This window comes from Mobula hypostoma, chromosome 1, assembly GCF_963921235.1.
Source record: "Mobula hypostoma chromosome 1, sMobHyp1.1, whole genome shotgun sequence".
Lineage (NCBI taxonomy): Eukaryota > Metazoa > Chordata > Chondrichthyes > Myliobatiformes > Myliobatidae > Mobula > Mobula hypostoma.
The window spans coordinates 154,843,360-154,859,038 of record NC_086097.1 but is presented as its reverse complement, the minus strand read 5'-3'; the positions used below and the strand labels follow the sequence as shown (position 1 = coordinate 154,859,038).

Here is a 15,679-nt window from a genome sequence, read left to right as displayed (position 1 = left end):
AGACATTTTTGGCCTTTGGGAGTTGAAGTTTATGGTTAAAGACAAGGAAACAGTTTAGACACAAAAAAAGCCATGAACTTTGTGACTGATAGAACAGGTTCAGGTGTCACATAGCCTAGTCCTGTTCCTGTTTCATTAGTTTTGCTGTTCTTGGGCAATTTTTTAACTTAGTTCTCATCCAGGATACTAAGAGTAATCATAATAATACAGGAGTTTAAAACCTTACCTACTATATTGTAACAATATTTTCACTGTGGCCTTACTTATAGACAGTTTCTATAAGCAAAGGCACAATTCAAAAAATATCATATGTGATATTCATGTTCCAATTGCAAGGCAGAGAACTTTTTGGGTGGAAGGATAAATAATTTAAGTCATCTTAAATTGGTATTTCTAGTTAAGGATCAAATCACAAGCTATTGAAAGCTTGCTAGCACTGCATAATATTAATAGCTGGCTGTCCATCACTTATATAAATAAGTAAAGAAATGCCAACAATACTGGCGATACTCAGGTCTCAGAAAATTAAAGACTTTGCTAGTTTTTTACCTGAAACTATTGATAATATTTTAAAGTTGTTGATTTTCACAGAACAGAGCAAATGGAACTGATTAGCTATGATCACAGGTTCATTAATCAAATAATAGGCAATTTCTTAAAACAAAGTAAGTCAGCATTGTTGCACCTGTGCTTGATATTTGAGAACGATTCAAAATAAATAGATCAAATCAATCAGAATGTCAAAAATACAAAAATTGCTGGTGAATGCAGCAGGCCAGGCAGTATCAATAGGAAGATGTACAGTCGAAGTTTTGGGCTGAGACCTTTCGTCAGGACTAACTGAAAGAAGAGATAGTAAGAGATTTGAAAGTGTGAGGAAAGCTAAGAGCTGGAAAGTTGATTGGCAAAAGGGATATGAGAGGATCATGGGACGGGAGGTCTAGGGAGAAAGAAAGGGGGAGAGGGAATCCCAGAGGATGGGCAAGGAGTACAGTGAGAGGGACAGAGGGAGAAAAAGAGAGAGAATAAAATATAATAATAAATAAATAAAAAAAGGGATGGGGTACGAAGGGGAGGTGAGGCATTAATGGAAGTTAGAGAAGCCAATGTTCATGCCATCAGGATGGAGGCTACCCAGGCAGAATATAAGGTGTTGTTCCTCCAACTTGACAGTTGAGGAGCTCGTGGATAGACATATCAGAATGGGAATGGGATATGGAATTAAAATGTGTGGCCACTGGGAGATCCTGCTTTCTCTGGCGAACAGAGTGTAGGTGTTCAGTGAAACGGTCTCCCAGCCTGCGTCAGGTCTCGCCAATATATAGAAGGCCGCATCGGGAGCACCGGACGCAGTATATCACCCCAGCCGACTCACAGGTGCAGTATATCACCCCAGCTGCCTCACCTGGAAGGACTGTCTGGGGCCCTGAATGGTGGTGAGGGAAAAAGTGTAAGGGCATGTGTAACACTTGTTCCGCTTACAAGGATAAGTGCTGGGAAGGAGATCAGTGGGAAGGGATGGGAGGGACGAATGGACAAAGGAGTTGCGTAGGGAGTGATCCCTGCGGAAAGCAGCGGGGGGGGGATTCCCCTCTCCCCCTTTTTTTCTCCCTAGGCCTCTCGTCCCATGATCCTCTCATATCCCTTTTGCCAATCACCTGTCCAGCTCTTAGCTTCATCCCTCCCCCTCCTGTCTTCTCCTATCATTTTGGATCTCCCCCTCCCCCCCCACTTTCAAATGTTTTACTATCCCTTCTTTCAGTTAGTCCTGACGAAGAGTCTCAGCCCGAAACGTTAACTGTACCTCTTCCTATAGATGCTGCCTGGCCTACTGCATTCACCAGCAATTTTTATATGTGTTGCTTGAAATTCCAGCATCTGCAGATTTCCTCGTGTTTGCAGAATGTCAAATTTTGTTTTGACCTGGCTAATGGCAGCTGAGTTTTTAGATAGACTGACTTTTAAAAAGAAAGGTGTTACTTAACTTTAGCAGTTGCCACTTTCTGTTCACTGTAAATGGTTGTCAGTATTTTCCAAGCTACTTGTTGAATCAAAAGAGATAAAGAGCTCAACGTTTTTTCTAATGCAAACTCATTGTTCAATTTCTACTTTGCACTGAACAGTTATATTCAGACAAACTCAATGCAGTTGGACTGGGGAAGCTGAAACAATGTTCCCACCATCAGTTATTATCTAATCAGGCAACCCTTTCTCCATTTCATACAGTATTTATGTGACAGTTAGTACAAGACTGAATTTGGCTATGGGTTCCCTATGATTAAATGGGCTAGAGACATTTGATCTGATGAAATGAGTACTCTTTGTCACCTGCATCTTAACTGTCACCAAAAACAGTTTGCTCATTATCAGATTGTTAATTGTACTATTTGCTCCCTGTCCACTAATATATTGATTTTAAGATTTTCATTCTCATAGTTAGATCCCTCTATAATCATGCACCTTAATATATGCACTTGCAGAATTGAAATAACACAGGAAGTTTTTCATTACCACTTATTACTTTTATTGCATGTTCTTTGGACTATCTCCCTCTACCTTATTTTTTCCAAAGTTTTTTTTTTCCATGCCTTCATTGGTCACTTTTCAGTTACCTGTACCCTAAACTGTAATTTTATCTTCAGACCTGTCCACCTCTAAACCTCAGAGTTGCTGCCCATCACTTGGACCAGGACTTAAAAAATTAAGAAATTATAGCAGGAAAAGTAATTGATTCCTTATGCCTGTTTCAGTTTCAATAAGATTATAGGGGATCTTTAATTGTAGTGCCACTTCCTGTACTAATCCTGCATTGATTCTGTTAATATGTAAAAATCTTTCAATAAATCTTTAGATGTGCTCAGTGACTGAGAGTCCACAGCCCTGCATGCAGAATTCTTAAGATTCACACCCCCTGAGTGATGAAATTTCTTCTCTTCTTTGCCCTTAATGGTCAACATCTTATTTTGAAACCATGAGCCCTCATCTAAGACACGCCAATAAGTGGAAACATCATCCCCTGATCTACTTTTTTCTTAAACTCTAAACAGTTTTTATATATTTCAATGAGATCAGGTATCATTTGTTTAACCTCCAGACAGCATGGGCCCCGTCTGCTTAATCTCTACTTGTACAACAAATGCACCATTCCCGAAATCACACCTGTGTATGTGGTCTCACCATGGCCTTTCATAACTGGAATGTCTCTGCTATTCTGCTCAATTCCTTTAGCAATAAAATCCATTTGACTGTTTGCCTTTTAAATTGCTTCCTATACCTACACATTGGCTTTTAGTGATTCATGTACAAGGTTCTTCTGAGCTCCAACACCTTTTAATCACCACCATATGAAAAATACTCCAAGTTTCTAGTTTTTCTAGCAGATTGAGTAACTTAATATATTTTTTTCACTTTTTCCTCCATCTGCCATGTCTTTGCTCATTCACGTAACCTGTTTATATCCCCTTGAAGCTCTCTGTGTTGCCCTCATGGTGAACACTGCCACTTAGCTCTGTGTCATAAGCATTCTTGATCTTCGCAGACGTATCATTAACATAAATAAGACATGAATAAATAGGCTTCCAAAATCAGTCGCTGTTAGTTTGTGCTGGCAAGCTAGATGGGACTTTTATTTTATTTCTACTGATTATTTTCTGTCCTTTAATCAACCCTCAATCCATACCATAAATAACATGCTCTCTTTAGCTTTCAATATATGTATATTTAATTCTTCAGTTCACCTTACTGAAAACCTTCTGTAAACACAAGTGTACCACATCAATTGATCCTTTCATATTGATTCTGCTGGTTACAAACTCTAACAGGTTTGTTAAACAAGATTTCCCTTTCATAAATCCAGCTTGGCTCAGCCAGTCCCAATTACCTCCCCTCAGCTCTTCTTTGATTCACCTCCAAATTCTGAATAAAAACATCATGGAGTGTCTTAGCAGTTAACACTTGTATATAAAAGAAAATTGTAATTTTATTCTATTCTTATTCTCAGGGTGCAACAGGTTTTCCAGGACTTCCTGGGGACAAAGGGGAAAAAGTAAGTATTGCAGAAAAAAGGTTGACAAAAGAAAATTAAAATCATTTGTGGCATAGAGCATTTTGGTGTCTGGAGAAACTGCTATAGAATTAATAAACCAATCCTATTGTATGTGACAGAAAGAGGCCTGCATGGTAAACAAGTAAAACATTGTTGCTGCAGTACTGTGGGGGGAAGAGTTCTTCAATTGCATTAATTGATGTATACAAGCGCCTTTGCAACAAGATGCCGTACATGGTGTTAAATTAAGGGCATTAGTGCATGCAATACTCATGCCGACCAGAAGTATGCAAAGTAGGCAGCTCATAATATCAATCATTCTTCAGGGTTATGACGCAAGGCATCAGCAATCCCCCCCCGCCCCCAACCCCATCCGCTACAGATACTGCTAGACCTGTTGAGTTTCTCCAGCAGATTGTTTGTTGTTCCAGATTCTAACATTTGCAGTCTTTTGTGTTTCTAACCTGCAATGCTGGTTTGATATCAATGTTGCAGCTATATAGGACCCTGGTCAGACCCCACTTGGAGTACTGTGCTCAGTTCTGGTCGCCTCACTGTAGGAAAGATGTGGAAACCATAGAAAGGGTGCAGAGGAGATTTACAAGGATCTTGCCTGGATTGGGGAGCATGCCTTATGAGAATAGGTTGAGTAAACTCGGCCTTTTTTTCTAATAGTGACGGAGGATGAGAGCTGACCTGAGGTATATAAGATGATGAGAGGCATTGATCATGTGGATAGTCAGAGGCTTTTTCCCAGGGCTGAAATGGCTGGCATGAGATGGCCACAGTTTTAAGGTGCTTGGAAGTAGGTACAGAGGAGATGTCAGGGGTAAGTTTTTTTTTTACGCAGAGAGTGGTGAGTGCATGGATGGGCTGCCGGCGATGGTGGTGGATGTGGATACGATAGGGTCTTTTAAGGGACTCCTGGACAGGTACGTGGAGCTCAGAAAATTAGAGGGCTATGGGCAACCCTAGGTAATTTCTAAGATAAGGACATGTTCAGCACAGCTTTGTAGGTTTTCTATGTTTCTAATGCTGCTAATTCATACAAAGTGAATGTTACTAACAATGCCAACATTTGCCAATTGTCCCTGGAGGAAGAGAAAATCAACTCTCACGTTGTTGGTTAAGAGGATTCGTGTATAGTTTGACTAGTTAAGGTCACAGTTTCCTTCTCTAAAAGACATTCATTTGTTCTAAAATGCAATCTGTTGAAATCTGTTTTAATCCCACCATGTCCCTTTAAACCTTTACTATCCATGAACCTGCCCAAATACCTTGAGGGTCGTTCATGTCCCTGCCTCGACCATTTCCTCTGGCATCCTGTTCCATACAAGCATTACCTCCTTTGTGAAGAAGTTGCCTCTTAGATTCCTTTAAATCTTCTAACTTGAAACCTTTACCCTTTGGCTCTTAACCCTGTTGATTCCCTAACCCTGAGACAAAGACTGTGTTCCCCTCATGGTTTTAGAGACCTCTGTAATACCACTCTTTGGTTTCTGACATTCTAAGGAAAAAGTCCTAGCGTGCCCAACCTCTCAGCATCATGAAGGTCAATTTTCAGAAGCATAATTTGTTTCCTGCATTGTTTTATAGGGAGAAGCTGGACCTCCAGGCCTACTTGGGAGTGTGGTGGTAAGTGTTCAAGCAGTAATGTGCAGTTGTGATGAGGATGAAATGATCTCTTAAATAAATCAAGACGTAGGACATTCAGAATTCCAACATTCCAGACTTTCTCCTCTTTCTGTCAGATTGCCTAAACAGGACCAGGCAATAGTGTTGTTTCCTTTGTCTTTGTATACCATGCAGATGTACAGTTACAACATCATTTGTGATTTGTTGTCCATTCTTGAAGGTGAGTTTATAAATTTGTGCATGTAATATCTCCCTGGTGTAAGTGCGAATGCAAATAATTGCTAAGCATTTTGCATCTATTTTAAATATCTAAAATTACTCTTTTTTATGCTGATCTTTCAGCTGATAAATAAACAATAAGAATCTAAAACAACTGTAGAAGCACAGAGAGAAAGTATTCTATTATTTCTGAAGTGATTTTGTGGGATGAGTAAAGGTCCACATTTAAAACCATTGAGTCTCATCTGTGTTGCAAGGAACGGGTGAACTCAAACGCAGGACACAGACACGGAGGTAGAGTAATCTAAGGTGTGTTTATTAACGGTTATAGGGCAGGCCGGGGAACGAGGATTAGGCAGAGGAATGCCGAGGAGTGAGCGACGCTTGACCGGGGATCAAACCCTGGTCACTATGGTGGGAATGCGGCATTTAACCACCGAGCCAACAGCGAGTGTAGGTGGGCGGCGGAAGGAGGCAGAACAGGGATGCAGACCAGGGTGTGAGCGTGGTTTGAGGAGAACAGCAGGCGGGAGGATGAACGGGAAGACAGGCAGCATGCAACACTCCTATTAACACAGAGAGACAGAGTTAACACTGGCAAACCACAGTGCGGAAACAAAACTTAAAATTTACAATTCTAAGCAGCTGAGAGACAGGGTTAACACAGGCAGACAGTGCAGATTCCAAACTTAGAATTCACAGTTCTAAGTGGCCAAGAACATGAACATGAACAACCACACAGGCTGAATCAGTGACCTGGCCGTGAGTGGATGCAAAGCCAGGATATTTATGCTGCAGGCCTTGATGAGAGTCAGGGGTGTTGCAATCAAAGGGAATTAGGAGAAAATGGGGAATTAATGGTCGGGGTCATGACAGTCTGAGCAGCTGGCCTCTGGAGTTGGGAATCCAAATATACAATGTTTATGCCCCCAACCTCTAAACATTGTATATGCAGGTCATCAGTTAACGCAGTTTAACAAGGTAATAGTACAGAACTCTTAAATTGAAGTTTATTTGGTGGTAAGTCAGCAGTGGTGCTTATTAATTCTTCGTGGAGGCTGTGCTGTCCTCATTCAGACACCGAGTGACAGTAAGGTCAAAGACTGGGTAAGATAAAGGAGAAATTCACACATTATCCACAGGTATCTCGAGTTGCAGCCTGATCAAGAGATGCAACGAGAGCTTCCTAATCAAGAGCTCTCAACACCATGTAATGCAAACATTAAAGCACAGTACAGGTACTTCATCCTACAATGTTGTGCAGACCTTTTAATCTACTACTTGATTAATCTATCTCTTCCCTCCTACATAGCCCATTACTCTGCATTTTCCTTTCATCTATATACCTCTCTCAGTCTTTTAAATGTCCCTAGCATATCTGCCTCTACCACCACCCCTTGCAGTGCATTCTAGGCATGTACCTCTCTCTGTGTAACAAACCTGCCTCTGTCATTTTCCCTAAACTTTCTCCCACTCACCTGAAAAGAATATCCTCTGGTATTAGAAATTTCCAGCCTGGGGAAAAAGGCACTGGCTCTCCACTCTATCTATTCTTTTTATCATATTATATACCTCCAAGTTCCCTCACATCCTATTTAACTCCAAAGAAAAAAGCCCCAGCTCACTCAACCTTTCCTCTTAAGACATGCATTAGGATCTAGCAACCAGCCTGGTAAATCTCCTCTGCACCTTCTCTAAAGCTTCCACATCCTTCCTATAATGAGGTGACCAGCAGTGAACACTATACTCCAAGTAAGGAGTACTTGCTCAGTGTAAATACTCAGAGGAAAACATATATGGTTTATTAACAAATGATGATTTATATGGAAGTACTTGCATTTATTTAGAATGTGGTACACAGAAAACAGACCATCAAGTCCCAGATTCTTCCTCTAACCTCTCTTTTCACTAAACGTTCAGACAGTTGACACCGGACAACAATTTTTTTCAAAAGTGTTGCTTCCTCAGAATTTTTTTTGTTTACGATATAATACTTAAAGCTGAACACAAATGTAATTTCAGACTACTTGTATCATGTATGAATTTGGTGAAACAAATTAACTTTTATTAAATATAATATTTAATTACATAATGGGGCTGATAATTTGCAATGGTTCAACAAAGCTAAAAATGTTTTGTTGATTATTTTCATTTGTTCTCAGTGTCTGAAGCTTCATGCTTAAGTGGCCAACAATAATCAGTCAGCATTGATGGATTCCAATTGCCTTAGAACTGTTTCTCCATGACTGCGATGTCCTGGTGAAATCTTTCACCTTGCTCATCACTGACAATACCAAAATTTTCAGGGAAGAAGTCTAAATGGGAATACAAAAAAATGGATCTTTAGTGATATGTTCTATTTCATGATTTTGTATGCTTAAATTATGTTGTTAACCAGCTGCACATAGTTTGTTGCTCTGCAGTTGCCAAGAAAATGTTTAACAACATCCTTGAATACCTTCCATGCAATTTTCTCTGGTCCCGCTAGAGGTTCATCAAGTTCCCTGTCATTGATGACCTGCTTGATTCATGGACCAACAAAATGCCTTCCTTAAACCTTGCCATCAGTTACTCTGACATGGATTATTAATTGAAATAATAAGTATAGGCGTGTGATAGGAAAACTTCATGGTGATTTTCATGACCAGCAGCCCAAAATCCATAAAATACACCCAAAAGTATTGAAGAAGCAAAGTCTTTGCTGTCGAGTATAACTGTCACTTTCCCTCTTGTTCTCACTTTCATATGGCCCATCTGTTTATTTCCCTTCCTTGATATTTCACTCCCCAAGTCAGGAGAAAGCTAACACCCAAAACCCATTACAAATCCACAAAGTCCCACAATTATAGCAACTGACACTTTCTCTCACCTTGAAAGGATCCATTCCATTTTTTCAGTTTTTCTTTCCCCCTACACTATAACCTATCCATGATTCTATGACTAGGTTGTCTTTAACTATATTCTGAACACTTGCAAGCCAGTGTAACAGTTTGTTGTACTGTTAGATTGTAAGAGATACTTCCCCGTCCTCTGGTATTGAAGTCAGACGGGAGAGAGCAGAGGAAAGAAATTCCAGGGTAAAACTTGAGCCTAAAATTGACCTACAGTATGTTTCCAATCATTACTGTGCAAAAAGGTCTGGAGTGATCATGTGTACAAACCCCAATCAGCCTCTAATTTGATGAACGTTGCAAAATATCAACACCACATTTAAGCACTTTCTGGTGCTTAATTACGTCGGAATTACTTTAACATTTTAATGATTTAAGAGACGCATAAAATGTAATCCAACCACCAGCACAGTTTGATAAAGTCAGAATCAACAACTTTAGAGAAGCCTGCATTTTATATTTCAATCAGATGCTCTTGTTTCACAGTTTTACCTTGTGGATTAACCATTCCATGTTTTCTTTCAGGAGGATCTTGGTTACTTAAAAGGAGAACGAGTAAGTGTAATGCTTGTATAAAAGTTGCCACAAGGAGCTATGAGCTTGACTTTACATTCTAATTCTAGTCAAGGTAGTTGTGCATTGCTGACTAATAACTCTTAAACCTTCAATGAAATTGTCCACAGGTGTAGCGCTGCCTTGATGGGACTTTGTGCTAACTTTTATGCAGACTCCATTACAGAAGCAAAAAAAAAAGCAAAACGTAATGCTGCTGCCTCACAGCTACAGTAGTCCAAGTTGAAATCTGACTTTGGCTGCTGTTGATGTGGAGTTAGCTCATTATTCCCGTGACCACGTGGGTTTCCTCAGAGAGCACCAGTTTCCTCCTACAACCCAAAGACAGGTTGTTATTAGGTAATTCCTCTCAGTGTAGGTGGGTGGAAGGAGAATAAAGGAGGAGTTGATGAGTAAGTGAACGAGAAAGGTTACAGGAAAATAAGTGGGGGAATGGGACTGAGAGAATACTTTGAGAGCTAGCAGAGTTTCATTGGGCCTGAGTGGTCTTTGGTTTCATGAAGATGTATAAGAAATGTATGTTTAAAAAGATTTAGGCCAAACGTGGGCAAGTGGGTCTAACTTAGATAAGCATCTTGGTTTGCTTGGACAAGTTGTGCTGAAGGGCCTCACTCTGTGCTACATTACTCAAGGGGCAGAGGAGAAACAGAAATTTTAACAAAGTCTCTGACAGTCAGCAACAGGTCCCGGGAGAGTGCTGTGGAGTGGAAGGACCAAGGACTGCACACAAATTCAGATAGATGGAGCGGTCAAGAAGGTTTCTGGCATGCTGGTCTTCATCATTCAGGGCATTGATTATAGGAGTTGCAGTTGTTTGCGAAGTTTGTGAGGCCATGTCTGGAGTATTGTGTACAACTTTGATTGTACTGTTATAGAAAAGATTTCATAAAGCTGGAAAGAGTGGAAAAAATTGAGAATGTTGCAAGGAGTCAAGGGCCTCATTAGAGGGAGAGGTTGGGCAGGGGAGGACTTCATTCCTTGAAGTGTATGATACTATGGAATGAACTTGTAGTGGTAAGGGGCATAGATAAGGTGAATTCACTGAGACTTTATCCCAGGGAAAGGGAATTGAAAAACTATGGGATATGGGTTTAAGGTGAGAGAGGCAGGATTTTTAAGTAACCTGGAAGGCAGCCACTTCATGCAGAAGCTGGTGCATATATGGAATGAGTCTCCAGAGGAAGTGGTTGAGGCAGGTGATGGTTGATTATGTAACTACTTTATTATTCTCACATGTACTGAGATACAATGAAAAAATTTGGTTTGCAAGCCATCCAGATAGATCATTTCGATCATAGGTACATTAACATAGTACAAAAGAACAAAATAAAACAGAATTCAGAAAGTTAAACTTCAGAATCAGAATCAGGTTTAGTATCACCGGCATGTGACGTGAAATTTGTTAATTTAGCAGCAGCAGTTCAATGCAATACATAATCTAGCAGAGGAAAAATAATAATAATAAATAAACAAGTAATTCAATTAGATATATCGAATAGATTTTAAAAATGTGCAAAAACAGAAATACTGTATAGTTTTTAAAAAGTGAGGTAATGTCCAAAGATTCAATGTCCATTTGGGAATCAGATGGCAGAGGGGAAGAAGCTGTTCCTGAATCTCTGAGTGTGTGCCTTCAGGCTTCTGTAGATCCTACCTGATGGTAACAGTGAGAAAAGGGCATGCCCTGGGTGCTGGAGGTCCTAAATAATGGACACTGCCTTTCTGAGACACCACTCCAGAAGATGTCCTGGGTACTTTGTAGGCTAGTACCCAAAATGGAGCTGACTAGATCTACAACCTTCTGTAGTTTCTTTCGGTCCTGTGCAGTAGCCCTTCTGTACCAGACAGTGATGCAGCCTGTCAAAGTGCTCTTCATGGTACAACTACAGAAATTTTTGAATGTATTTGTTGACATGCCAAATCTCTTCAAACTCCTAATAATGTATAGCCGCTGTCTTGCCTTCTTTACAACTACATCGATATGTTGGGACCAGGTTAGATCTGGACACCCAGGACCTTGAAGCTGCTCACTCTCTCCACTTCTGATCCCTCTATGAGGATTGGTATGTGTTCCTTTGTCTTACCCTTCCTGAAGTCCACAAACAGCTCTTTCATGTTACTAATGTTGGGTGCCAGGTTGTTGCTGTGGCACCACTCCACCAGTTGGCATATCTCACCCCTGTATGTCCTCTCGTCACCACCTGAGATTCTACCAACAGTGGTTGTATCATCAGCAAATTTATAGATGGTATTTGAGCTATCCCTAGTCACACAATTATGTATATATAGAGAGTAGAGCAGTAGACTAAGCACACACCCCTGAGGTGCGCCAGTGTTGATCAGTAGCAAGGAGGATATGTTATCACCAATCTGCACAGATTTTGGTCTTCCGGTTAGGAAGTAGAGGATCCAATTGCAGACAGAGGTACGGAGGCCCAGGTTCTGCAACTTCTCAGTCAGGATTGTGGGAATGATGGTATTAACTGCTGAGCTACAGTCAATAAACAGCATTCTGACGTAAGTGTTTGTGTTGTCCAGGTGGTCTAAAGCCATGTGGAGAGCCATTGAGATTTCGTCTGCCGTTGACCTATTGTGGCGATAGGCAAATTGTAATGTAAAGTGCAGGTAGTTCAAGGGTAATGATGAGGTAGATTGAGAGATCTCAAGTTCATTCTTATTGTTTAGGAGGTCCATTCAAACGTCTTATAACATGGGGTAGAAGCCTGGTTTTATTTTTATTTAAAGATACTGCACGGAACAGGCCCTTCTGACCCAATGAGCCAGACCACCCAGCAACCCACTAGACCGGTCACAGGACAATTTACAGTGACCAATTAACCTACTCACCATAATGTCTTTGGACTGTCGGGGGAAAGTGGTTCATGAGGAGATCATGCAAACACTTTTGGAATTGAACTCTGAGCTCTGAGCTATAATAGTGTCATGGTCATCGCTATGCTACTGTGGCACACATGGTGATATCTGTTCTCATGCTTTTGTATCTTCTGCCTGATGGGAGAGGAGAGAAGAGGGAATGATCAGGATAGGAGGGATCCTTGATTATGTTGGCCCCTTTCTCAAGGCTGCAGGAAATAGAGTCAAAGTCAAAGTTCAAAGTTCATAGTAAATTTATTATCAAAGTACATAAATGTCACTATATATAACCCTGAGATTCATTTTCTTGTAGGTATACTTAATACATCTATAATAGAATAATAACTATCATAGAATCAATGAAAGATGGCATCATTATACGTAGCCTGCTGAATATCACCTTGGTTCACCAGCGCCATCTTGTATGAGGGTCAATGGATGGGAGGCTGGTTTTTGTGATTGACTGGACTGTGTTCACAACTCCGGGCAATTTTTCTTTTGGACAGAGCAGTTGTTGTAATGCATCCAGACAGGATGCTTTCTATGGGACAGTAAATCTGTAAAAATTGGTGACGGCCATTGTATTCATGCTGAATTTCTTTAGGTAATTCAGAGGAAGTAGAGTTCTGGTGAGCTATTCCAACCATAGTGTCTGCATGTCTGGCCCAGGTACAAATTGTTTGTGATATTTACGCCAAGGAACTTTAAGCTCTCAGCTGTCTCCACCTCAGCACCACTAATACATACAGGAACATGTGCTCTGCCCTGTATCCTGAAGTCGATGACCAACATTTGTGTTTTGCTGAGATTGAAGAAAAGGTTGTTGCCTCTAAGCTTCTTGTCTCCTTCTCATACCACTAGGCTCCCTATTTCCATCTCCTTCCTAAACTCGTTGCTGTTTGAGACCCGTTATGATGGTGTCATTTGCAAACATAGAAATGGAGTCAGATCAGAATCTGGTCACGCAGTTGTAACATGAACAAGAAAAATTTTAGAGGGATATGGACCGAACACAGCAAACCGAACTAGCGTAGATGGACAACGTGTTTGGCATGGCCATGTTGGGTCTGTCTGCCTTCTTCAGTGTGTATGACTCTATGGCTCTAAATGTAATGTGTTTTGCCTTTCCAGGGTGAGCCAGGACCTCGAGGCCTTCCAGGTATAGCAGGTCCTCAGGGACCTGTGGTAAGTTTGTTTATTGTTTACATAGAAGAGACTAGAATTATTAATCAAATGAAAGCTTAATTACTCTCATCGACTCTGTGTGTGTGTGTGTTTACATGAGAGAGAGTGTCATATAATTCTTGCCAAGCCATTGACCTTCAAACCATAATCAAGTGATTAGAATCAGATACTAAGGTGATGTTAAACTGTGGAAGAAAATGCTACAATAACGAAGGTGTAATTAACCAGATGGCTAGGTTTAATCTATGAGGCCGCTCCTAGCAATCAACATGGAAGTGGTAGTGGAGTAGCATGGCACGTAGCAGATAATCCGATGCCTCACAGTATCAGTGTGATCCTGAAGTCTGATGGAATTAGCAAGTTCTTGGCACAGCTGCATGGTGCTCTGATTTCTTCCCATTTCTTCAAAGGTGTGCTGATCGGTAGGTTAACTAGTCCCTGTAAATTTTCATTAGTACAAAATTTTGGTAGGTTAGTCCGGATGGAATTGATGTGAAAGAGAGGGAGAATATCCTGAAACGGAACTGGAATTAGTTTATTGTTGTCACATGTACTGAGATACATTGAAAAGCTTGTCTTGCATACCACTCATACAGATCTAGGCATTTTAACAGTGCACTGAGGTAGTACAAGGTAAAACAATAACAGAATGCAGAATAAAGTGTAAAAGCTACAGAGAAAGGGCAGTGCAGGTAAACAAAGTGTAAAATCAGAATGAGGTAGATGAGAGGTTTATTGTATAAGGGAATTAAATGGGGGAATGGGATTGATGGTGTCATCCCAAGAGCCAAAATAGATTTGATGGGTCTAATGGCTTTCTTCAGTGTTGCAGCATGATATAAGAACAAAGCTTTTGGAGTGGGGAAATCGGTGATGTTGCCTGCAGAATGCACAAAACTAAAATTTGAGGACGGGTTAAAAACTTGTGTATTTCTTTTTTCTAAAATCTCAAATGACCACTTTAGTAACATGTGGTGTTAGAAGGACAAGCATTTACCAAAACTACTTCGTCTGTCCCTTCTGGACCCAGTTGGAAAGAACCAAGGAAGGTGCACAACTGCAGGGAGTTCTGCCTTCCTTCAGGGTCAGCACTGTAATTCTTTTGGAAACCGTGCATGCATTTCTCTTGGATCAAAATCTCTTTTTCAAAAATGAGCAAAATAAAAGACTGTCAAAATGCATGGTGCAACAAAAATGCTGTGAAACTAAATGCCTTGTCTCAATAGATCAGGATGGTTGGTAATTGCACTCTTGGGGAATCCATAGAGAAATACCCTTGGGCAATTCTCATGAACTTTAGCAGTAGACAGGTCAATGGATTAATAAAATATAGTATGCTTTGTTCTCTAATCGTAGGGCCCTCCTGGTCTGGATGGCATTGCTGGAAAACCAGGTCCACAAGGTCAAAGGGTATGTAAATGATTAATTCTGCTTCTTTCAAATGGAAGCAGAATATACTGTGTGAAATTCAACAAGATGTCTTTAAATGGTGGTAGCTTAGATCAGATTCAACTTAACTGTAGAAATGGATTTATTTTTACATATTGTGCTATTATTTTCAGTAGCAAAACTTAGGAGTCCAAAGAGACAGAACATGCTCATTCTCTAAAATGAGATAGTATTGAGTCACGAGGACTTTGTGGATCTTTGGAACTCTGCTAGTCTATTTGAATCAGGAAGTGGTGGTCTTTTCTCATCAAGATTGTTACTTCTGGCAAAGGACTGATTATTCCTCTTTTGTAATTGTTACGTACCCCGTAACTGGGTTGCCAAACCAGCAGAAATGGATCACTCAGTTGGAGTCTGGAGTACTAGAACTAAGAAAGTTTTATTAAAGAAACAAGCAACACAGTAATCGAAAGGATAATAAATGCAACAGTTCAGCGATGATAAACACACATGTGCACAGAATTAAGATAACAGCATCAATCAAGCTCTATCGTTGTCTAGGGGTAAATGACCAAATTTAAAAGTGACTCAAAGTTCAGTCCAGTTAGTAGTTCAGTTCGCAGTAATCGTTGCCATGGATGGACAACGTGGGGGAAGAGAGACAGAGGACAGGAACAACTGATCATTCAGAACACTGCTTCACTCACAGACCGGCGAGATGGCTCACAAGCAACTTTTGGGCGGGTCCTTGGTGATGTCACCTGAGGTCACCAACTGTGACCCCTCCTCCAGATGCGGTCGATCCTCTGCAGTGAACCCGGCACCCAGGCAAGGGCGGACACACACCGGGTTCCCGCTGATCGTACCT

The 15,679-nt window shown here is 40.7% G+C and overlaps 1 protein-coding gene across 1 annotated transcript in view; it reads left to right on the top strand.

Annotated features, from left to right (window-relative positions):
* col22a1 (collagen, type XXII, alpha 1) overlaps positions 1-15,679 on the top strand; it is a 328,136-nt gene that overhangs the window by 204,043 nt on the left and 108,414 nt on the right. Inside the window, exons 18-22 of the mRNA XM_063048837.1 lie at positions 4,001-4,045; positions 5,642-5,680; positions 9,316-9,345; positions 13,369-13,422; positions 14,779-14,832. Coding sequence (XP_062904907.1) covers positions 4,001-4,045; positions 5,642-5,680; positions 9,316-9,345; positions 13,369-13,422; positions 14,779-14,832 — 222 coding nt within the window. The remainder of the gene's footprint in view (positions 1-4,000; positions 4,046-5,641; positions 5,681-9,315; positions 9,346-13,368; positions 13,423-14,778; positions 14,833-15,679) is intronic.